Source organism: Trachypithecus francoisi, unplaced genomic scaffold (assembly GCF_009764315.1).
Source record: "Trachypithecus francoisi isolate TF-2019V2 unplaced genomic scaffold, Tfra_2.0 Lachesis_group17, whole genome shotgun sequence".
In the NCBI taxonomy this organism is placed as follows: domain Eukaryota; kingdom Metazoa; phylum Chordata; class Mammalia; order Primates; family Cercopithecidae; genus Trachypithecus; species Trachypithecus francoisi.
In genome coordinates this window covers 83,210,851-83,234,708 of record NW_022681462.1, presented here as the reverse complement: position 1 = coordinate 83,234,708, position 23,858 = coordinate 83,210,851, and the positions used below count along the sequence as shown (strand labels likewise).

Genomic DNA, 23,858 nt, shown 5'->3' with positions numbered 1-23,858 from the left:
AGTCATGATGGGCCCATCCTAGAGCCTGACTAGCTGGGTATGGCGGGGACAGGAGGGCGGGGGGACAGGAGGGCGGGGACAGGAGGGCAGCGGGAAGGGCCTGAGGCCAAAGCCAGTTTTCTGTGCTCCCTTTAGCCCCAGCCTGGCTGGCCAGATCTCCTCTCCTTCAGGGGACCATGGGGCCACCCAAGCCAGTCACCTTCCTCTTCCAAGCTCTACCCCCATGACTGTTGATTTCTGGCACGTGGAGGCAGAGTTATGAATCCACAAATGCTGCAGCCCATACCTCGTAATGTGTCTGTGTCCACTTAGAGCCTCACAACCTGGCTGAGTGTGTGTGTGCATGTGTGTGTAGTATAGTTTGTAGTTGACAATATGTGTATATAATAGCTTGTGTATTTATATGTGAGTACAGAATTAGTGCCTGTGGCGGTTTTCTGTATTTTAAACCCATTGAATTGATTAGTTTTATTTTAGGGAAGTGGGAAAGGGGGAGTGGGGGGAAGTGTAGGAAGAAGGACTCTTAGCAAAATCATTCTCTAGGACTATTAGTCGCAATCTCCCAGTGAGCCGTCATGATGCCCTTTTCAAATAAAGGTTAATGTTGTCACCACATGGCTGTTTGATTTTTTTTTTTTTTTTTTTTTTTTGAGACGGAGTCTCGCTCTGTCGCCCGGGCTGGAGTGCAGTGGCCGGATCTCAGCTCACTGCAAGCTCCGCCTCCCGGGTTTACGCCATTCTCCTGCCTCAGCCTCCCGAGTAGCTGGGACTACAGGCGCCCGCCACCTCGCCCGGCTAGTTTTTTGTATTTTTTAGTAGAGACGGGGTTTCACCGTGTTAGCCAGGATGGTCTCGATCTCCTGACCTTGTGATCTGCCCGTCTTGGCCTCCCAAAGTGCTGGGATTACAGGCTTGAGCCACCGCGCCCAGCCTGTTTGATTTCTTTAAAGCAAATGGTTTGTTTGAGAAGCAAATGCGATCTGAAAATACCAACAGTGTACTACTGACATTTAGCCACCTCCACCAACCATGGCTTTACCTGTCTCAGAGGGAGAAGGTGCGGAGGAAAGGAGGCTACCAAGAAGGAAACCTCAGGCCCAGCATGCCCAGCATGGGAGCATCCTGTTAGGAAGGCCTAGGCCATTATTCATTCTAGCACATTCCATGTAAGCCATACTGGGGACCATCTTGTCTTAAGAATCTGGCTTTCTGGCCAGGTGCAGTGGCTCATGCCTATAATCCCAGCACTTTGGAAGGCCAAGATGGGTGGATCACTTGAGGCCAGGAGTTTGAGACCAGCCTGGCCAACACGGTAAAACCCCATCTCTACTAAAACTACAAAAATTAGCCAGGTGTGGTGGCGGGCGCCTGTACTCCCAGGTACTCGGGAGGTTGAGGTGAGGAAATCACTTGAACCCGGAAGGCAGAGGTTGCAGTGAGCCGAGATTGCACCACTGCACTGCAGCCCGGGAGACAGAGCGAGACCCTGTCTCAAAAACAAAAAAAGAATCTGGCTTTCTGACTCACCACATATCAAAACTACACAGGGAGAATTCCCAATTATTTTTTCATTGTGAACTCCCAGAGCATCAAAATAACAAGGGGTGCATATGTCAGCGCCACACACAGAGGCTTCCCAGCTGGCTTTGCTCCATACTGCACTGGTCTATCTAATGCATTTGACATGTATGTGTGCATCTCTATGTGGTAAGTCTCATGTGAATTGTAAATGCATGTAAATGTGCAAATCTGTGGTCCCAGCATTGTGACAGCACTATGGGGAGATACAAAAGAAACACACACCTGGCTTCTGCCCTTGCAGAGCTTGGAATTTTCCTGAGAGAAGATAGGCACGGATGCAGCAAGGAACTTGCCATCCAAGCCGGACAGCACGCCCTCTAGTGTGGAAGGGGCTGACGGCAGAAACACTGAAAATGAACAGGGCACCCGGCAAAGGGCATCACTTGCCCCACAAAGGTGGACATGAACCTGAATTCATACTGAAAAAGAGAGTTGCATTCAAAATGGTAGGGGAGCCAGGGGCGGTGGCTCACCCCTGTAATCCCAGCGCTTTGGGAGACCGAGGTGGGCAGATCACATGAGGTCAGGATGTTCCAAACCAGTCTGGCCAATATGGTGAAACCCTGTCTCTACTAAAAATACAAAAATTAGCTGGGCATGGTGGCACATGCCTGTAATCCCGGCTATTTGGGAGGTTGAGGCAGGAGAATCACTTGAACCCGGGAGACAAAGGTTACAGTGAGCTGAGATTGCGCCACTGCACTCCAGCCTGGGTGACAGAGCGAGACTTCGCCTCAAAAACAACAACAAAATTGCAGTGGAGGGTGGGGGATTCCAGGCAGAGGGTATAGGAGGATGCGAGGCCTGTGAGGAGACCAGCAAGTGTGAGGCAGCGCCTTCATCTGGGGAGGCTTGGGAAGCAGGGTTTGGTAAAGAGAGAGTGCCCATCTACAAGGGCCCTACCCACCATGCTTAGTAGTTTGGAATTGACAGAAATTGGGGTGGGGGCTCGAGTCTGGGGCTGTGGGGGAAAGCAAGATTTTGTATACACTAATATGAAGAATTCATATATGATGGGCTGGGGAGAGGGCTGGAGACTAGGAGACTGGTTGGTTAGGAAGCTGTTATCAGAGAGGCCTGGGGGAAGTACTAAGGATGAGGAGAAGGGTTGGAGCTGAAACATGTGGGGAGGGAGGAGCTTGGGCATAGGAGAGATCAGAGGGCCTCAGTCAGGGCTTAAGCCCTAGGGCCTGGAAGAAGCAACTGTGTAGAGTATGTTGTATTAAAACAGACGTGTGTCTCCATGAGTGTGTGTGAGACAGACGGTATGTTTGAGCGTATCTGTGAGTAGCCTGGGAGTGCAAATTGGAATTGATACCAACTCTCAGCTCTCACACTTAGCTTCTGTGATGAAAAGATTGTCCATTTTCTCCTTTAATCTTTACAATAACCCTCATACTGGGAAGAGAGGGATAGATGACAGAACTAAATTTTGGAGAAGTTCAGAGACTTGCCTAAGGTCCTATGGATTGCCAGGAGCCGTCAGGACTCAGTTCCCCGGAGACATTACAAAGACTTCTCACATGACAGTCCAGAGCCCTCCCAGGCGTGGGTAGGCCTCAACCTGTACAACTGGCTTTTGGAGGTGGACAGGAGCTGGGGAGCCCCTGAGCGCCCGGGGTCACTCTTGCAGGAATCCTGCCTTTGCACGTGTGCTAGCAGAGCAGTCTCCCACTCAGTGGAGTGTGTGGAAAATACGGCCATCCTGGAGGTGTTGGAGCCACCCTGAGCCTTCACCCAAACTACCTGATCCCTTGAAGATCCATTTGGGGGTAGGGGGAGGAAGCACATTTTCCTTACACGCTCACTACGTCCCGGGAAATATCCTACCGAATGGAAACCACTGTGCTTCTCCAACCCGTGCTGCTGTTATTTGACGGCTACGTATTTTTATTTTATTCACACAGTTTACATTCAAAGTCAGAGACGGATGTGAAATTTGAAAGGTTTTATTCCCTAACTACAGACAGCTTTAAGAGGCTGAATATCTGCCGCGACCACCGCCCCCAGGCTGGGAGGCAGCAAGGCAGGGGAGAGCGAGGGGCTTTGGGGTCGACCTCCCCGGGGAGGGTAGCCCCAGGGCCCCGATGTGCCCTCACTGGCCCTTCTTGTAGGCGTTCTTGATGATGGCGTTTTTGAACAGTGTCACCAGGGGAGTCTGGCTCTTCTCGGAGGTCATGAAGCCGCCATAGCGCTTGTCCTTGGGCGGGCTGCCCCAGCGGAAGTGCTCCATCCTGTAGGGGCCCTCATCCTTCTTCTCGGCCGCCACCAGCAGGCTGTGCTCCAGGTCGTCGGCAGGGCCGTTGGGGCCATCCCCCGCCCGGGGCCGCTGGCCGGTCACCTCCCTCTTGAACTCCAGGGGGAAGGCCTCGGCCGACTCGTCCTCGGCGCCACTGGGGTACACCTTCACCGGGCGCCGCTTCTTGCCCACCGGCTTGCCCCAACGGAAGTGCTCCATGGAGTAGGAGCGCTTGCCCTCGCGCGGGCCCGGCTCGGGGCCGCCCTCAGGTAGCAGGCCGCGGTCTTCGCCAGCCGCGACGTCCTCGCGCTTCTGCGCTGCGCCGCTGCCGCTGCTACTGTTGCGTCGGCCGAATCGGTCCCAGCGGAAGTGGCCCATGACGTACTTCCGGGGGTTCTCGGTCAGAGGCTGCTCGTCGCCATTGCCCGGGAACACTGGAGTCTCGGCCGAGAGGTCGGGCTTGCAGGCCCGGATGCACTCCTGGGGGAAGACGCGAGGGCATGAGGGCAGCCCGTGCCCTGCACCCCTGCCCGGCCACTGTGCGCGTCACTGCACCTAGGCCCTGGCTGCCCTCACCACGTGCCGGGGACACAGGGCGTAGTGTCCGGCGTGTCAAGCGTCCAGGCTTCCCTAAAGAGCAGGTCTGCCCACCTGCTTTCTTGGCACTCGTGGGCATCTAAGATCTTGCCACCGACTCTCTTGTCCCATTCCCTGCATGCTTCTGCCTGGCAACTGCAACAAACTCCCCATCCCATTCCGTGGTTTGTCTAGCCATCTACCCATTCCTAGCTTTTGTGAATAGGACCAAAGTCTTATTGTTATATGCCTGACATAAAGGAGTGGCGCCAGGAAAGGCAGACAGGTGGTAGTTGTTGGCGCTTAATGAATATTGAGGGCAGGGCGCAGTGGCTCATGCCTATAATCCCAACACTTTGGGAGGCCAGGGCAGGCAGATCACCTGAAGTCAGGAGTTCAAGACCAGCATGGCCAATTTATGGTGAAATACCATCTCTAGCATAAATAAATAAATAAGCTGGGTGTGGTGGCGGGCGCCTGTAATCCCAGCTACTCAGGAGCCTGAGTCAGGAGAACCACTTGAACCCGGGAGGTAGAGGCTGCAGTGAGCCAAGATCACACCACTGCACTCCACACTCCAGCCTGGGCAACAGAGCAAGACTCCATCTCATTTAAAAAAAAAAAAAAAGTTGAATAAATACATATGGTTTAATTCAAGTCCAGGAGGGGAGTGGGGCTGAAATTTGGGGGATAATCTCTCCACGTGATAGAAGTCTGGCTACTAAGGCCCATATTTTTAAACATATTTTAAATAATGCCCCAACCTTACCTCAGTGATGGAAAACCTACTTTATGCCCTACCCCAGCTCCATCTCTGCACTAAGCCTCCAAAACTGCACCTTGGTTCTTTCACGACTTCTGAGCTGATCTCTGAGAGATACCCCAGTGAGCTCTGGGGCAAGCTCATTTCCCTGTAATCTCATTCTGACTGGAGGGAGGGGTGGAAAGCTCGGGTTATTTCCACCTATGTGGAACCTGTGTCTCTGCTCCTTGTCCCTGGAGGACTCAATTGTGGTACATATTTGCTTAGGAAAATGGCTGCGTAGGTTGCAGCCTTGAGTTTTCAGTGATAAAAAGATGAAAAGCTCACTGGCTGCTCTCTTACTTGAGAATAACAAAGGAGAAAATAAAAGGATTCTACCCACTCTGTTGAGCTGGACATTGCTGACTCCAGGTGTTTAGAATTACAACTCTGTGGAATGTTAACAATGGAAAAAACTAACTTACACTCCCCTCTCCTGGATGGATAATGAAACAGGAGACTCAGAGAGATGATAGGACCTGGTCAAGGTCCCACAGCTCACGACTGGGACTAGAACCCATGTGTCCTGACTGTGTCCAGTGCGCCCTCCCTGGTGAGCTGTGCAGTGGGTGTCTCAAGTCAAGAGACTCTTGAGTCTTTCTGAACTGGAACTCACAGAATTCCCTGGACTCTTCGTTTCTATTTTATATTACACATGAAAATTGGTCTGTGTCTTTGAGGACCTCATTCTATCTTCACCTTAACTCAGCTTCTGCATTGACAAAATACACAGAATGTAATTATGTACATTCCACCCTCAGCACCTGCCAGGTGATGGTAACAGGATTAAAATCCCAGTCACTGATAATAACAGTGTGGGTTTTTTGTTTGCTTCTTTGTTTTGTTTGTTTTGTTTTGTTTTGTTTGTTTTGAGACAAGGTTCCATTCTGTTACCCAGACTGAAGTACGATGGCATAATCATAGCTTACTGTGACCTCCAACTCCTGGCCTCAGGTGAACCTCCCAAGTAGCTGAGACTACAGGCACATGCCACCACACCTGGCTAACGTTTTTATTTTTTGTAGAAATGGGGGTCTCATTATGTTGCCCAGTCTAGTCTTGAATCCCTGGGCTCAAGCAATCCTCCCACCTTAGCATCCAAAAGTGCTGGGATTACAGCCATGAGCCATCTTGCCTGGTCTCAGTGTGCCTTTTAATCTCTGGATTTGGCATCATTACTCATTTATGCCCCCCACCACACACACACACACACACACACACACACCCCACACACGCAGATACATACACCCTGTGGTGACCTGGAGGGAGCTCCTATCTGACACAACGGGCCTTCACATGCTCTGGAAAGACTGCAGGGGAACATGGGGAAGGCCAGTCCTCCAGAAGTAGCATGAGACATTTGGCACAAATTACAGGAAAAAAAACAAAAAACAAACAAACAAAAAAAACGGTCCCCTGGTTTTTCCTTCTTCCAGAGATGATTTGAAGAACTACCTGGCTGGTTTTGCAACTGGTAGTAGATAAAAGGGTAAGAAATATGGAATGAAAATGGCAAGTGATATGAGCTTCTTAAAAAGGAATAGTTTGGGAAGCTAAAGATTTAAAGTACAGAAGAGATTGAGGGAGCAATTATTGTTCTTATAGCACCATCTCTAGCTTAAGGGGTTCAAGGCTCCATAGAAGATGGGGCAGGAAGTAAGGATAACTAAGCAGAAATTGTGGACTCAACCCCTCTCCCTGAAGCTGCTTCCTTCCCTCATTCCTTCTCCCGTTTCTTACTTCACTGCAAAGTTTCGCTCCTGCCCTGGGTTGAATCACGCCTATCACTGGGAATGAATTTCCTTTTCCCCACACCCCTTTCTTTTGAGCTTTCCCAGCTCCAGTCCCATCTGATGTCTAAGCCAAGATGGCAGTCATGGCCCACGTACCAGCAGGTTGCTTTCCGTGGTGAGGTCCTGACACTGGCTGCTCTCCAGGCACCAGCCACGCACTTCCGTGGAGGCTTGAAGCAGCAAGGCCAGCAACAGGGCCCCCGAGCGGCTGCAGCACGATCTCGGCATCTTCCAGGCAGGCTGAGGCACTGCAGAAGCAAACAAGATTGGTGGGACCCCTGCAAGGAGCAAAACAATGTTGGCCACTCACCAGGAAGGACCTTGAGCCAACATTAACAACACACTCTCTTGTGGAGTTAAAGGCATTTTAAGGACAGGAGCAATGCTGAGAAAGGAGGTGTGTAGTAGGGTGGTGGTGTAAGTTGTGGTAAGGAGGAAGAAATGGACCTGGGTAAACTGTGGCCATTTCCCTGTTGTCTTCTATTAAAATGAGACGCCTAAAAAGGTTAAGGCTGGAAGCTATTTTGGGGATTGCTTGGTTCTGCCCCTCCCATGAGAGATGGGAAAATTGAAGCCCAAAGAGAGACAATTACTTTAATGTTCGTGACAAGGTAAGGCTAAGCTCCTAACAGAGAACTCTCCTATTTCACTACATGAAGCTGTAGTTCTGACATGCCAGATCTAAGGGGTGAAAGCAACTTGGGGAAAACAGAGGACCCTGAAATTCCTGCTCAAGATGGTCTTTTCCCCTTTTATTCCACCAGGATCCTATCATTCCTCTGAAACTCTATTTCCTATGAATATTGGGTTGACAGCAAAGCAAATAAAACCACTGGCCAATTTAGGCAGCATTTCAAGCAACCTGATTTAATGTCCTGCACACAAATTACTCTGGTGATCACTATTATCCAGACTCCAGTAACTTTGGAGAGCTTCATTTATAAAGAAGATCTCAGTTCTTTTAAATCTGGCTCATCTTCTGAATAAATCACATGTCAGATGTCTTGTTCTCTAGATCTCTGAAATGTGGTCTGAAATGGCAGGATTTGAAGAGGATGCAGGTGTGGAGGGGAAAGAGCAACCAGAAGGGAATTACCTCCTGGGGGAACAGCCGCTGCAGATACTTTTGAAGAATCCAGAAAGTGCCTGTGGGCAGAAGCTGAGGTCAAGATACCAGGGGACAGTAAAGAGGGGTCATCCATGATGCCTCTAGTCCCTTGCGCCCACCCCTTTCTCCAGCACTACCCTCGCACTGCCAGATTTCCCTTAACCAGGTGGACACCCTGAAGCCGTCTCGAGGGCTGAGATCAGCTCACCACCAACCCTACAATCATTTTGGATTTCAGAAGATCTTCTCAGCCAGCTGCTAGAAAGAAATGTAATTAGATGAGAAAAGTGATTCACATTAAAGTGTGGATGACTAAGTGTCTTGTCACTCCTAATGAACGCTGGCATTTTAAAATAAGTTTGCCTAAAAGAAATCTCTCATTTGGGGAGGCGTCGGCCAAATCTTTTTTATATAGGGGAGGCTTTGGAAATGAAAGTCCTCCGAAGCGCTCATTGTCTACTTCAGGAGGCCACTTCCTTCTCTCTGCCCCACCCTTGCCCTATTCCCCAGGCGCTGGGCCAGCGCAGGGCTCTCTTCTGAAGCGTTGCCGGGCAAGGCTGAGCATTTTCAGAGCAGCCATTAGATGGCGCTGGCAGCCAGTGACTGGCCCAGGGGCGCTTCTGCCAAAGGGGCAACTGAACGAGCGTTGGTCCTCTCCTGGCTCCAAGAGACAGGCTGTTCCCATTGTAGCCTGCCAATGATCCAGTTAAAGCACACAGTCCGAACTTGGTGGACCAGGCAATTAGATTAAAGCTCCAAGTTGACCATAGCACATTTAGCTCTGAAAAATGCCCAGATGTTACAGTCACAGAAAAACGGTAGTTACATATGTCACCAAATGCAAATGTAAAGTAACATATTAGTAGAGGGAAAAAAATAAAATCATACAGGTCTGATGGTTCCCTCAACTATATTTCAATTGTCGTCAAAGATAACTACTCTGGAGTGATTTCCATTTGCTAGAAGCAATGACTTCAGGCCTTCCTGGAAAGCCCCAGAGAGCATTTCCCCTCCTTATGCCCTGTGGGCTGTGTTGTACAATTTGGTAACATATTCACTCCCACCCTCTCAGAGCTTATATTCTGATGCTCAACCGTTAGATGGTTGCTATTGCTAAAGTTTCAGATTCCTCCCTGAAAGATGGTTTTGTGTTTGCATTGTATATTTTGCTTATGTATATGTGTATTTGCTTATGTGTATTTTCAGTTTTCTACAATGAACAAATATTACCTTTCTGTGTCATTTTTTAAAGCAACAAATTATTAGGGAAATATCAAATGTTGTGCTTTTTAAAGTAGGGCAAGTATTATAATCCAAAAATGGAATACTCTGGAAAAATAGAAACTTGCAATTTGCTCATCCAAAGATTAACTTTATAATAGAACTACACTTATTAGAACTTCATAGGTGTGAGCTCAACAAATCATTTTGTTTGTTACTCTAAAACTGCACGCTAGCCTTGCCCTTCTGTAAAGATTAGAGGAGCACAGGGGCGGAGTTTTGTCCTTACACCATGACATACATGCATCGAGTCCTATAACAAAAGTATCAAAGGAATATTAAGTCATTAAAGTGGCCATATTCTGTGCATAGCTTATAAACTGACAAAAAAAAATCCACACACACTTTTATTTTCCTCGGCTTCTTCCAGCCATTCTGTAAGAACCCTTCCTGCCCCATTTAAACATGAAGAATTTGGGGAATCCAAATGCCAAATGGACTGTCTCTCCTTGACTGGAAACGCCCCTTACCTGAGCCTTGATCATTGCAAATGGCTGCCTGCGCCCTGAACCCAGGGTCTGCTCCATAAACGGTCCACCCCTGGTTCTGTTGAGGGCATCCGAAACTGGACAGTGCGTTTCAGGACCTGGGACAGCTCCCGCCCGGCCACCTGTTTTTAACCCCAGTTAGGTCTTGGAGAGAAGAGACCCAACTATTCTGCATTGTAATTCACCCAGGAATTTATCATAGCGCGGCCACCTCGGGTGCGCTAGGGTGGGCAGGGAAACAGGGATTCAGGAGTCTGAATCCAAAAAACTCTGGAAGGTAGGGCGTTCACTATGACTTTTATCCTTTTTTTTGCTGCCCCGTTTCCAACATTAATTTGTGAGAGCGTGTATGAAATTTGACTTTCAAGAAGTGACATCTATCCTGGAAATTGGGAGCAAGAGATACTAAAAGACCGGGCTGGCCGGGTGCGGTGGCTCACGCCTGTAATCCCAGAACTTTGGGAGGCCAAGGCGGCGGATCATCTGAGGTCGGAAGTTTGAGACCAGCCTGACCAACATGGAGAAACTCCGTATCTACTAAAAATACAAAAATTAGCCGGATGTGGTGGCGCATGTCTGTAATCCCAGTTACTCGGGAGGCTGAAGCAGGAGAATCTCTTGAACCCGGGAGGCAGAGGTTGCAGTGAGCGGAGATCGCCCCTTTGCTCTCCAGCCTGGGCAACAAGAACGAAACTCCGTCTCAAAAAAAATAATAATAATAATAAGACCAGGCTGTCCCAGGACCTCCTAGCAGGCGCTCGGAGCCTCCAGGGCCCTAGCAGCCTGCGATCCCGGTTTCCCCACATGAGCGCCGTGAACCCAGACCGCGACGAGCCCCTGGGGGATCGGAGGCCGCCGGCTCCCTGGAGGCAGCGCCTGCAGCTTCGCGGCCGTTCGCCCAGGGGCCGGACGTGGGCCCTCCAGCTCAGCTGCCTGCAGCTTCTCACGCCGCAGTCGGCACAGAAAGTTTGCGGAGAACTCGGGACCGCGGAGAGCCAGAGGCGCTCAGGTTAGCCTTCGGAGCCGGAGCCGGCCGACTGCATCGCAAGGACGCGGACAGGGAATCCCGGGGAAAGAGCGCGGTTCTCCCCGGCTGCTTCCTTACCTGTCCCGGGAGGCTGGCTGCTCTCTGAGGACGGAGACGCTCGGCGGCCTCTCTCGCTCGCTGCTCTTCTGTCCCTCCTTCGCCGTCTCTTGGTCCCGCGCTCCTCTGTCCTTATATACTTACCGAGCTCTCCTGGCGGGCGCAGGACCTTGACCTTCCCGGCAGCGCACGAGCAACAACCCGGGCCCGGGGAAGGGGGGCCGCGGGGCGTGGGAGGGGGGCTTCCAGACGGGGGACGAGCGCAGGGGAGACGCGCCTGGAAAGGGGCTGGAATTAGCACTGTCCTGCCGAAGGCGCACCTGGCGGCCCGCCCTCAGGAAGAACTTAATTATGGATGGCATTGGGTCTCCGCTTAGGACGGGCGGGAGGCTTAGCACCCCCGTGTGGGGCAGGTTAGGCAGCCTCTGAGGTCATTGAGGAGAGAGTGAAGTTACCTGCGTGCGTGTTGGGGCTGGCATCTGCCTGGTTCTCATTCGGGGGTAAATATCACCGCAGACGGAATGTGTCCGTCTGCACTCGGGAAGGCCTCCGATTTCCCCATTGTTTGGAAACTGTGATGCGGAATTTGTGGGGAATCATATTCTCTCTGTTCCATTTTGGGAGGGGAGGAGGGAGCAGAGGTCAGGAGCCGTCTTGGGGGTGTGAAGGTGAATTGCACTGCTCCCCCCCGGGCCTGCTCTCCAAGGGCCTAGTTTGGGGGAGGCTTCCTTCTGTGCTCCAAGCCTCAAGGAAAAAGTCCTGTTAACCTTAAACCATTAAATGGAGAGAGGGTGATGCTGTGAAGAGCAGCTGAAGTGCTGATAGGGTGGTCTAGGGACTCAGACAATTTTCAGCATCCCCCTTGGCCCTGGTGTTCTGGCTTGGCTTTGGTTCCAAATGTCAGACCAGAGAGAAGAGGACAGCACTCAAACCAAGCCTAAGAGACTCTACCTTAACCTGGAGTAAATACACAAAACCAAATGTGCGATGTGGTGGGTGTGGGAGGGAGTATTGGGACTAAACTGTACTTCAAGTGAAGACACTTGCTTAGTCTGCCAAATGCCAGAACTTTCCTGATTCCGCATGAGATGCTCTTTTAGACTCCAGGACTCTCTTGTGGATTCAGCTTTTCTGGTGACATTGGCTTTACATTCAGCAATCCTTTCCTTTTGGACCACAAGAGAAATCCAAGCTCCTCCACAGTAGACACGGTGCTTCATCACCCAGCCTTGGCCCCTTTCCAGGGCCATTTCCCAGTTCTCCACCTTGCATCCTGGCACTTCAGCATGCACAAACATTCACACTGCTAGAACATGGCTTTCCTGGGTCTCCATTGTCCAAACTGTTTCCCCAACTAGAACATCCTTCCTCTCTCCAGCCATCCAGGAGCTTGACTCACATCAAGATGTAGCCCATCCATCGGTCCCTGTTCTCTGAAGCCCTCTTTGGCCACTTTTCCTACCAGGGGCATGAGGTATGACCTCCTCTGACTTCCACAAAAGTCCATCCCCATCTTGTCAGTGCATGTGGTTGTTTTAGTCAGATATGTATTTCTTGAAATTTGTCTATTTCATCTAAATTATTTAATTTATTGTCTTAAGATTATTTATTATATCTTTTAAGTATCTGGGATCTATAGTTTTGTCCCTTTTCATCTCTGATATTGGTTATTTGTGCTCTCTTTTTCTTGACTAGTTTTTTTTTTTTTTTTTTGAGACAGAGTTTCACTTTTGTTGCCCAGGCCGGAGTGCAATGGCGCCATCTCGGCTCACCACAACCTCCGCCTCCCGGGTTCAAGCAATTCTCCTGCCTCAGCCTCACAAGTAGGTGGGATTACAGGCATGTGCCACCACGCCCGACTAATTTTTTGTATTTTTAGTAGAGATGAGGTTTCTCCATGTCGGTCATTGCTGGTCTCAAACTCCCGACCTCAGGTGATTCACCCGCCTCAGCCTCCCAAAGTGCTGGGATTACAGGCGTGAGCCACGGTGCCTGGACTCCTGATTAGTTTCCTTAGGGGGTTATCCACTTTATTCGTCTTTTTAATAATGCATTTTGTTCTGTTAATTTTCTGTACTATATGTACACTTTTTCATATTTCTGAAATTTTTACTCTTATTATTTCTTGCCTTCTACATCTAATTAGCTATTCTTTTTCTGTACTCATGAGTTGGACATTAAATAAATACTTTTACTTAGATAATTGATATTGAATCTTTTTTCCCTCTTTTTTTTTTTTTTTTTTTTTTTTTTTTTTTTTTTTACATTGCCTGGGCTGGTCTTCAACTCTTGGGCTCAAGTGATCCACCTGAGCCTGCCTAGTAGCTGGGACTGTAGATGCATACCACTGTGCCCAGCTCCTTTATTCTTTTTTTTACATATGTATTTATGGCCATATTTTCTAAGTACAGCTTTTATGCATCCCACAACTTTTGATATGTCACATTTCGATTACCATTTGTTTAAAATATCTTTTTATTTTCACTGAGATGTCTTCTTTGACCTATAGGTTATTAAAATATATTCTGCTTAACTTCTAACCCTTCCAATTCATACCACCAACTTAGAAAAAAAGAAAAAATTTCTAAACCTTGGGGATGTTCCAGTCATGTTTTTAAACTAATTTTTTGCTTAACTCCCTAGTAGTCAGAGAACATGCTCTGTTTGATTTCAGATCTTGAAAATTTTTTGAGGCTTGCTTAACAGATAAACGTAGGGTTCGTTTTGATTAGGGCTTCGTGTGCACTCCAAAAGAAGTGTCTCACTGCGCTGTATTCTGTGACTCTGTATATTCTCAAATATTCTATATCCTTGCTCTACCTATATCCTTGCTGACTATTTGTCATCTTATTATGTTAGGTACTGAGAAAAGCATGCTTTCGAAATCTCTCCACTATTTTTGTGGATTTTTCTATTTGGTCCTGGCATAAAAACAACACAACTCAGCCAGGCACAGTGGCTCACGCCTGTAATCCTAGCACTTTGGGAGGCCAAGGTAGGCGGATGACCTGAGGTCAGGAGTTCCAGATCAGTCTGGCCAACATGGTGAAACTCCATCTCTACTAAAAATACAAAAGTTAGCCAGGCGTGGTGGCACGTGCCTGTAGTCTTAGCTACTCCGGAAGCTGAGGCAGGAGAATTGCTTGAACCCGGGAGGCGGAGGTTGCAGTGAGCCAAGATCGTGCCACTGCACTCCAGCTCGGGTGACAAGAGCAAGACTCTGTTTCAAAAAAACCAAAACTCTATGAATTAAATGGTGAATGTGGGTGGAGGATAATGTAGGATTAAGGATAAAGATGGCAGAAAGGGCCAGGCGTGGTGACTCACGCCTATAATCCCAGCACTTTGGGAGGCCGACATGAGCAGATCACGAGGTCAGGAGTTTGAGACCAGCCTGACCAACATGGTGAAACCCCACGTCTACTAAAAATACAAAAATTAGCCAGGCATGGTGGTGCGTGCCTGTAATCACAGCAACTTGGGAGGCTGAGGCAGGAAAATCACTTGAACCTGGGAGGCGGAGGTTGCAGTGAGACAAGATTGCGCCTCTGCACTCCAGCCTGGGCAACAGAGCAAGGCTCCATCTCAAAAAAGAGGAAGAAGAAGGAGAAGGAGAAGAAGAAAAAGAGAAAAAAAGAAATTCTGAAATCCAGCCTGGCACACGTGACCACGTGACCAGTTCCTTCAGGATGCAGTTCCACTGCCTAGAATGATCCTCCGAAGCTCTTGGTTCCATCCTCTGGGCTCTTGGTTCCATCCTCTGGGCTCTTGGTTCCATCCTCTGGGCTCTTGGTCTATTCTGTGTGTTAACATTCCTTTTCCATAATAGCCAAGATTTGCACCTGAATAATTTTCTTGTTTTTTTTCCTGCCTATGATATTTCAGGGGTTCAAAAGCTTCTTTTTGTTTGTCCAGCTTGACCACTGCTTGTCATATGGATTAAAAGGGGCAATTCATGTAAAGCTCTTAGAGCAGGGCCTGGCCCTAGTTAGTCCTGTACAACTGCTAGCCCTTAACCTTAATACTATGGGAGTGCTGGTGAGAAGGGAGGAGGGAAGAGGAAGGAAGGAAAGAAGGAAGGAAGGAAGGAAGGAAGGAAGGAGGAAGGAAGGAAGGAAGGAAGGAAGGAAGGAAGGAAGGAAAGGAGTGAAGGAGGGAAGGAAAGAAGGCAAGGTTGGAAGGAGGAAGAAAGGGAGGAAGAAGCAAGGAAGGGAGGGAAGGAAGAAATAAAGGAAGGGAGGAGGGAAGGAATGAAGGAAGCAAGGAAGATAAGGAAGGAGAGAGGGAGGGAGGGAGGGAAGAAAGGAAGGAAGGAAGAAATGAAAGAAGGAAAGAGGGAAGAAAGGAGGAAAGGAGGTAAGACAGGAGCAGACACAGGGTCTTTTGGACAGGGTAGCTGATGGGCTCATTGGGAGACCCTGCTTGTGAGGACTCCTGGGGCCAGGGCGATTCACCTGCACCTGGCTGCGGGCGTGCCAGGTGGCTGTAGACGTAGGGCTGGGGCTGCTCTCATCATCCCAGCTTTTCACCTTTGAGGTTTTAATTGGAAAAGAGATGTCACCAGCGTGTGAGTGCGTTACAAGGGCAGGTGCAGGGGAGGCTGATGACTGAGAGGACAGCAACAAGGACAGGGTGGTAGAGAGCCCAACATGGGGCAATGGGTGAGGAGGTACAAGGAGGGTGGCCTTGCTGTCAGCCTCCAAGTATTGGGGCTGGTAATGGGGGACATTACACTGGGAGAAGAGAAGACTTAGGGATGAAGCTGCCTTGTGTCTGTGTTTGGGGGACCTTGCTGGAGCAAGCACCAATTCATGCTTTGAGGATCTGAGCCAGGAGCCCCAGCTCCTCCCTGGGATGCCCTTCTTCACTCTCTCTCCATAGTCTCCATGGACAAGCTGGGGGCAGCTGCCATCCCTGCCTCATGGAATAACAACTGTCCCTCCTCGGAGCTCCTTAGTCTCAGCCAGGGTCTCTTCATTCCTGCTGTTGTTTGGTCCAGAGGGGCCCTTGGGGCTGCTCAGCTGGTGCCCGTTGCCTGCAAGGACACAGCTACCATTATCAGTGCCTGGTAGAGAGTTGGCGCTTGAAAAATATTTGTAGAGCGAGGGTAGAAGGGGATGAATGAGGAAGGGAGACCCTCTCCCTCTTAACCCTCAGTTTGCAGAAACTCATGATTCTCTAATACCCTCTTTGTCAGAGGCGTTTGAAACAGAGCAACTCCATCTTGAATAGGGACTGGGTAAAATGAGGCCGAGACCTACTTGGCTGTATTCCCAGATGTTTAAGGCACTCTAAGTCACAGGATGAGATAGGAGGTCAGCACAAGATACAGGTTATAAAGAACTTGCTGATAAAACAGGTTGCAGTAAAGAAGCTGGCTAAAACCCACCAAAACAAAGATGGCCACTGAGAGTGACCTCTGGTACTCCTCACTGCTACACTCCCACCAGTGCCATGACAGTTTACAGATGCCATGGCAATGTCAGGAAGTTACCCTACATGGTCTAAAAAGGGGAGGGATAAATAATCCACCCCTTGTCTAGCATACCATCAAGAAATAACCATAAAAATAGTTAACCAGGCCGGGTGTGGTGGCTCAGGCCTGTAATCCCAGCACTTTGGGAGGTCGTGGTGGGTGGATCACGAGGTCAGGAGTTCAAGACCAGCCTGGCCAAGATGGTGAAACCCCACCTCTACTAAAAATACAAAAATTAGCCGGACATGATGGCAGACGTCTGTAATCCCAGCTATTCGGGAGGCTGAGGCAGAGAATTGCTTGAGCCTGGGAGGTGGAGACTGCAGTGAGCCAAGATTGCGCCACTGCACCCCAACCTGGGCGACAGAGTGAGACTGTCTCAAAAAAAAAAAAAAGTTACCCAGCAGCCCTCCAGGCCGCTCTGCCTATGGAGCAGCCATTCCTTCATTCCTTTACTTTCCTAATGAATAAACTTGCTTTCACTTTACTCTATGGACTTGCCCAGAATTCTTTTTTGTGTGAAATCCAAGGACCCTCTCTTGGGGTCCGGATTGGGATTCCTTTCCGGTAACATTTCCGTACTCCCTCTGCACAACACATGAACCTGAAACAGAAGTGCCTCCTCTTCGTTGTGTCTGAATGAGAAATAGTCCAGTATCTTCCCCTTTATGTGCACGTTCAAGTAATCCTGACTACTGCTAAAATTGCACTGGGGTTCAGAAAATGATACCCCAAAATATGGAACTAAAGAAGCAGCTTCAGTTCCTTTGAAGAACCTTCAAAATCTCACCCTGATCTTCCCCTCACTCCCTGTCTTTCTGATTTTTTCCAAAACACCAGAAGGTACTGTCTTTGGCATTTCCATATCTGACTAAGGAAACTTCTTTCCAAAAGAAATACAAGTGTCTGAAGGCTCCCTTCATAGGAATCTCATCAAATAGCCAGAAAAGAAAGATTAACCACCTGAGAAGAGACTGGGAGTATCACCACCTCCAGACAGACTTTTCATCCATTTTCCTGAGGGCAACTCCCAGAGATAGTCTGGGGGGGCGGTTACCTGCGTAATAAGACAGCCTGCTTTCACAGTGATTTTTCTGTTTCTCACCTTCACACCAACTACCCAGAGAATAGAGAGGAACTTTGTCCCAGGCCATTGTTCCTTGGGCGCATTCACTTTCCCAGAAAATCATTTACTCAAATGCCCCTCATTTTCCCTTCCCCTATCAAGAAATATATGGAGGCATCTAGACCTCATTGAGTTACTGGGTAATCATTCTCCCGCCATTCTGCCGTGCTATACACATGAAATTAATTTGTTTATCTTGTTCCTCTATTAATCTGTCTATTAGCAGTTGATTTTCAACAAAACTTCAGAGGCAGAGTGAAGGGAGGAAACTTTCTCTTGGCACCCACAATTGTCAATAGAAACCCTAATTAACAATCTCTCTGAGGGAAGCCTGATGGGGTTTGCAGGGCAGACATGGAACTGCCTCCAGAAAAGGGCCTGAAGCCTGAAGCACAGCAGAGGAGAGGGTTATTGGTGCCCCAGATGGCCCGACAATTCAGGCGGATCCCACTGCCCTGCTTCATCCCTGCAACATGCCCTCCCCAGTCTCAGCCTTTTCATTGAGCTTCTCCCATTCAGCGCTGCAGCTGGGCCACTTCACCAGCCTTCGGTTTGACCTCAAGGGCAAAGAGGAATCAATTTGTGCAGAGAACTGGAATGAAAGAGATTTCAACTGACCTTTGAATGGGGTTTTAATTTGCTTTATTCCAGCCAAAGGGGCCTCGTGAAGAGACCCTTGAGACTGCTTTTATCCACTAATGCGCACATTAGTGCAGCAGTCTGGGCCAAGGTCTGCCTGGTGTGGGTGCCACGGAGCACAGGGGGAGGGCCAGAGTCCATGCCCCTCCCTAGAGCAGGTTTTCAGCACCCTCAGGGCCCAAAGCAGAGTCAAGAGTGGAGGAAGGGCCTGGGTAATATGGTGGAACCCCATTACTACAAACATATATATATATATGTATATATATATACACACACACACACACATACACACACACACAAAAAATTAGCCAGGTGTGGTGACGCACGCCTGTAGTCCCAGCTCCTTGGGAGGCTGAGGTGGGAGGATCCCTTGAACCCAGGAGGTGGAGGCCACAGTGAGCCGTGATCGTGCCATTGCACTCCAATCTGGGCAACAGAGCCAAACCCTGTCTTAAAAAAAAAAAAAAAAAAAGAGTGGAGGAAGAAGCAGTGGGAGGGGGTGAGGTGACCTGGGTTCTGCCCCAGCTCTGTGGCCAGCAGACTCAGGGACCTGGGCCAGTCACTCCCCTCACCCGCACTCCCACCCCACCTCCAGGCCTCTCAGCCTCCTCATGTGAACAATGGGGGCGGGGAGGATGTGGTCCCTTTCAGGTCTGTCATTCTATGATTTTAGGCTCAGATCTAGAGTCAAGCTCTGTGATTAAAAAACAAACAAGCAATAGTCTTCCAGAAAGTGGCCCCTATTGGGCACAGCAGAGTCCTCTGGGCTGAGGAGCTAAGCTCTGTCCCTCTATCTCTCTTGCCTTTCTGGTGTCCTGTTTCTCTCTGAGAATCTGCTCCAGTCTCCACATGTGGGTGGGCCGGTTCTCTGCTCTGTTCACTCTGAATCCCAGAAAAAACCAATGGGGCCACTAATTACCAGCACTCCTGCTATAGGCAGCCACCCACGGGGTCCAAGTGACCTGTGGAAAGCCAGCCCTGGTCAAAGAGCCCTCTGCAGCCACTCCTCACACAGGGCCGGTTCCGTGGGACACCCCAGTAGAGAGCCTGTAAGTTTGTGTGCACAGTCCTGCATCAGCAATGGCAGGTGCTCTCTTACCCTGAGCTTATTACACCTGGGTGTATTGCCATGTGGAGCCACATGTATTCTTTTAGAACCACTCCCTTATCCCAAGCCCTTTTTTCACACTGAAGGCTTGCTCCTCTGCAATCCAAGTAGACTTCCTGGAAGTGGTGTCTTTGCTGAAGATGTTGTGGACACTGTTAACAGACACACCAGCCTCTGCTAGATGACGTCCCTGCTGCCGCTGTTTCCAGACAGAGCTCAGGTGCCAGCAGCCACCACTCTGACTCAGTGGAGATCATAATGGTCCTTTTGTGGGGGACAGGACTTTGTTAGAGCCTCAAGCATGACTGCTTCTTTTCCAGAAGAATGCAGAGTTCTCCACCAGCAGTTGAGGTAGGAAGACTGACGTGGTGGCCAGGAAGGACGCCACTAATGCACATCCATTAGTGAGCGCATCACAGGGTGGCATTCAGAAGCTTCTGAGCGGTCCTCCTTCCTCCAGACCCAACAATGGCTGTGTGGAGGGGGCTTGAAGTGGCCTTTTTACAGGCATTCAACTTAGTCCCCCTCTCAAGCCCCCGCCCCTGTTAGGTGCCCGTCTTCCATTTCCATGCCTGCTGCTCAAAGGAATGGAGCAGCCAGGACGGTGAATGCAAGCAGCCCACCTGCGACCCAAAGAGCCCTCACTGTGCCCTCAGTCCCATTGCCCCAGGAGAGGGACACCAGGCTGGGCAGAGCCGGTGCACAGTGACCTGCTATGCAGCAGCTCAAAGAGCCTATGACTCTGCATGTGTCTGTGCGTGTGCACGCACGTGTATGTGTGTGTGCGTGTGTGTGTGTGATGGGAAGGGCTCAAGGACCCCTGAAATGGGTTTGAAAGGTAGTTTGGTTTGTTTTTAACACACTGTCCAAAACCTTTATGTGCAGTTGAAAGTGATTCCTTTCCCAACATCCCCATAGGCAGCTGTCCTTGGTGCCATTGAGGGGCCAGGGCTGGAGCCTTTGGCAGACTCCTTGGGGGAAACCCTTCCAGGCCAGGTCTAATCCGCCTGGAAGGCCAGTCTCTGACTTCAACATCTCATTTCAAAAAACATGTATTGGCTGGGCATGGTGTCTCACACCTATAATCCCAAAAGTTTCGGATGCTAAGGTGGGTGGATCTCTTGAGGTCAGGAGTTTGAGACCAGCCTGTCCAACATGGCAAAACCCCGTCTCTACCAAAAATACAAAAAATTAGCAGGACATGATGGTGCGTGCCTGTAATCCCAGCTGCTTGGGAGGCTGAGGCAGAAGAATCTCTTGAACCCAGGAGGCGGAAGTTGCAGTGAGCTGAGATTGTGCCTCTGCACTCCATCCTGGGCAACAGAGTGAGTGAGACTCTGTCTCAAAAAACAAAACAAAAACATGTATAAATTATGTTCCTTTAATTTATCCTTTATATTATAGTTCAACCTTCAGGTCGAAATTATTTTTCTGTGTATTATGAACACGAGAAGGTAATATTATCAATGAATTTCATTTCAAGATAATAAATAAGATCTCACTACTTACTCATTTACCCTTAAAAGGGTATTTTGCTGCCAATGGGAATGTAAAATATTACTTTGGCAAAGAGTTTGGCAGTTCCTCAAAATGTTAAACATAGAGTTACCATATGACCCAGGAATTCCCTTCCTAGGTATATACTCAAGCATTTTTTCACAAATTTTGAATTTGTATGCTCACAAATGCATTATTCATAAGAGCCAAAAAGTGGTAGCAACCCAAATGTCTACCTACTGATAAATGGATAAATAAAAAGTGACATGTCCTTATAATGGAATATATTCGAGAACACAAAAAATGAAATTCTGGCCAAGCACAGTGGCTCATGCCTGTAATCCCAGCACTTTGGAAGGCCGAGGTGGGCAGATCACCTGAGGTCGGGAGTTCGAGACCAGCCTGACTAACATGGAGCAATCCCGTCTCTACTAAAAATACAAAATTAGCCGGGCATAGTGGCACACACCTGTAATCCCAGCTATTCGGTAGGCTGAGGCAGGAGACTCGCTTGAACCTGGGAGGCAGAGGTTGTGGTGAGCCAAGATCGTGCCATTGCACTCCAGCCTGGGCAACAAGAGCAAAACTCTGTCTCAAAAAAAAAATTAAAAAAAGAAAGAAATGAAATACTGATATATGCTACAACATGTATGCATATTTAAAACAACATGACGCTAATTGGAAGAAGTCAGACACTAGAGGTCACATGTTATATGATTCCACTTACATGAAATACCCAGAATAGGCAAATCCATACAGCCAGGAAGTACATTAGTGGTTGCTCGGGGTTGGGAGTGTCAATGGGAAATGGAGAGTGACTGCAAATGGATACAGGTTTTCTTTTTTTCTTTTTTTTTTAATTTCAATAGTTCTTGCTTTGTTTGTTTTTTGAGATGGAGTCTCACTCTGTCGCCCAGGCTGGAGTGCAGTGGCATGATCTTGGCTCACTGTAACCTATGCCTCCCAGGTTCAAGCAATTCTCCAGCCTCAGCCTGATGAGTAGCTAGGATTACAGGCATGTGCCACCACACCCGGTTAATTTTTGTGTTTTTAGTAGAGATGGTGTTTCACTATGTAGGCCAGGTTGATCCTGACCACAAGTGATCCTCCTCCCTCAGCCTCCCAAAGTGCTGGGATTATAGTCGTGAGTCACTGCCCCAACCTATTTTAATAGTTTTTGAGGTACATGTGGTTTTTGGTTACATGGATGAGTTCTTCAGCAGTGACTTCTGAGTTTTTAGTGTAGCAGTCACTTAAGAAGTGCACACGGGTACAGGGTGTCTTTATTGTACTGATGAAAATGTTCTAAAATTGATGATAGTTACACAGTTTGGCAAATATACTAAAAAGCCATTTTATTGTATACTTTAAGTAGGTCAATTGAATGGGTATTAATTATATCTCAAAACTATTATTATTTGAGACGGAGTTTTGCTCTTGTCATCCCAGGCTGGGGTGCAGTGGGTCAATTTTGGCTCACTGCAACCTCCGCCTCCCAGGTTCAAGCGATTCTCCTGCCTCAGCCTCCCAAGTTGCTGGGATTACAGGCACACACCACCATGCCTGGTTAATTTTTGTATTTTTAGTAGAGATGGGGGTTTCACCATGTTGGTCAGGCTGGTCTTGAACTCCTGACCTCAGGTGATCTGCCCACCTCGGCCTCCCAAAATGCGGGGATTACAGGCGTGACCCACCATGCCTGGCCTCAAAACTGTTATTTTAAAAGTTATGATTTTGGAGGAAAATGGGTAAACAAATTGTGGTGTATTCATAGGCTGGAATACTACTCAGCAATAGAAAGGAGCTACTGATACGTGTGACACCATGAATGAATCTCAAACCATTATGTTGCATAAAAGAATCCAGATAAAAGACAACTTACCTTGTGATTCCATTTTCATGAAGTGTGAGAACAGGTAAAAGGAAGCTATTCAAATGGGGAGTGGCTAGAAAAGTTTCTGCAGTGATGGAAATGTTCTGTATCTTGCCTGGTGGATCAACTTTCGCTGAACTGTGAACTTTGTTCACACAATGCAGTGTGCATTATAATGTATGTTATTACACACTGGAGGAATATGTAATAAAGCTGAGAATCTCTGTTTTAGACACTTCATTCAAAAAATATAAAAAACAGCTTCTCTCTTAAGAAATCAAATTCCCCTTTTGAGTAGTTGCCCTTCCTTTTTTTTTTTTCAAACACACAAAATATAGAGAGAACCCACAAACAGTGAACCCATGTGCCCACCAGTCATCAGCCTTTTGTTATTCTTGCTTTAAATATTCCCTCCAAGATTTTTTTGAAAGTTGTAAGACAAATCCCAACCATCATGTCATCATCCCTATAAATACTTTGCATGGATTGCTGAGAGAGAGAACTTTCAAAAATAACCCAAAGACTCAAGAGCAAACTCAAAGAAGTCAACAAAACCTTCATCTCATCTTATATCTTCTTTCTTCACTTACATCTGGACTGTGTTCAACTTCCTCACTTTTTTTTTTTTAGACAAAGAGTCTTGCTCTGTCATCTGGGCTAGAGTGCAGTGGCATGATCTCAGCTCACGGCAACCTCTGCCTCTTGGGTTCAAGCGATTCTCCTGCCTCAGCCTCCCTAGTAGCTGGGACTAGAGGTAGCCACACCTATGCCCAGCTAATTTTTGTATTTTTAGTAAAGATGAGGTTTCACCATGTTGACCAGGTCACCTCGGGTGATCTGCCAACCTGAGCCTCCCAAAGTGCTGGGATTACAGGTGTGAGCCACCGCACCCAGACTTCACGCTTGTTTTAAGTGCCCTGTTACTTTTTTTTGTTCCTATCTGGATCCAGGCAAGGTCCATATATTGCATTTGATTGATATGTTTCTGAAGTCTTTCTAGATCTGTAACAATTTCCCTTCTTTCTTTTATGTCATTTATTTTTGGGGGAGCATTTTTTTTTCACATCAGCCAGGTAATGTGCTGATGTGGTAGCAAGGTTTGAGGAGGCACATTTCACACCGTAGCATGAAAACTCAATCACCGTGAATATGAACCACAGAAGAACTGGGAGCACTATTTAATTGAC

At 48.3% G+C, this 23,858-nt stretch overlaps 1 protein-coding gene and 1 non-coding gene across 2 annotated transcripts; both read right to left on the bottom strand.

Annotated features, from left to right (window-relative positions):
* Positions 1–3,509: 3,509 nt before the first annotated feature.
* POMC (proopiomelanocortin) lies at positions 3,510–7,278 on the bottom strand. Its single transcript, XM_033176384.1, has 2 exons — positions 7,088–7,278; positions 3,510–4,300 (listed from the first exon to the last, which is right to left on the bottom strand). Exons 1-2 carry the CDS (start codon positions 7,217–7,219, stop codon positions 3,677–3,679), a joined length of 756 nt encoding a protein of 251 aa, XP_033032275.1. The 5' UTR covers positions 7,220–7,278; the 3' UTR covers positions 3,510–3,676.
* Positions 7,279–23,734: 16,456 nt separating this feature from the next.
* Positions 23,735–23,837, bottom strand: LOC117063177. Its single transcript, XR_004428789.1, has one exon. It is a non-coding gene; the product is annotated as a small nucleolar RNA U13 (small nucleolar RNA).
* Positions 23,838–23,858: the final 21 nt, after the last annotated feature.

Bases quoted from the DNA above. Each gene is read 5' to 3' on its own strand.
- POMC (XM_033176384.1), bottom strand. From the start codon at position 7,219: ATGCCGAGATCGTGCTGCAGCCGCTCGGGGGCCCTGTTGCTGGCCTTG. The intron at 4,301-7,087 runs GTACGTGGGCCA...GTCTTCCCCCAG, and splicing joins CCACGGAAAGCAACCTGCTG to GAGTGCATCCGGGCCTGCAA.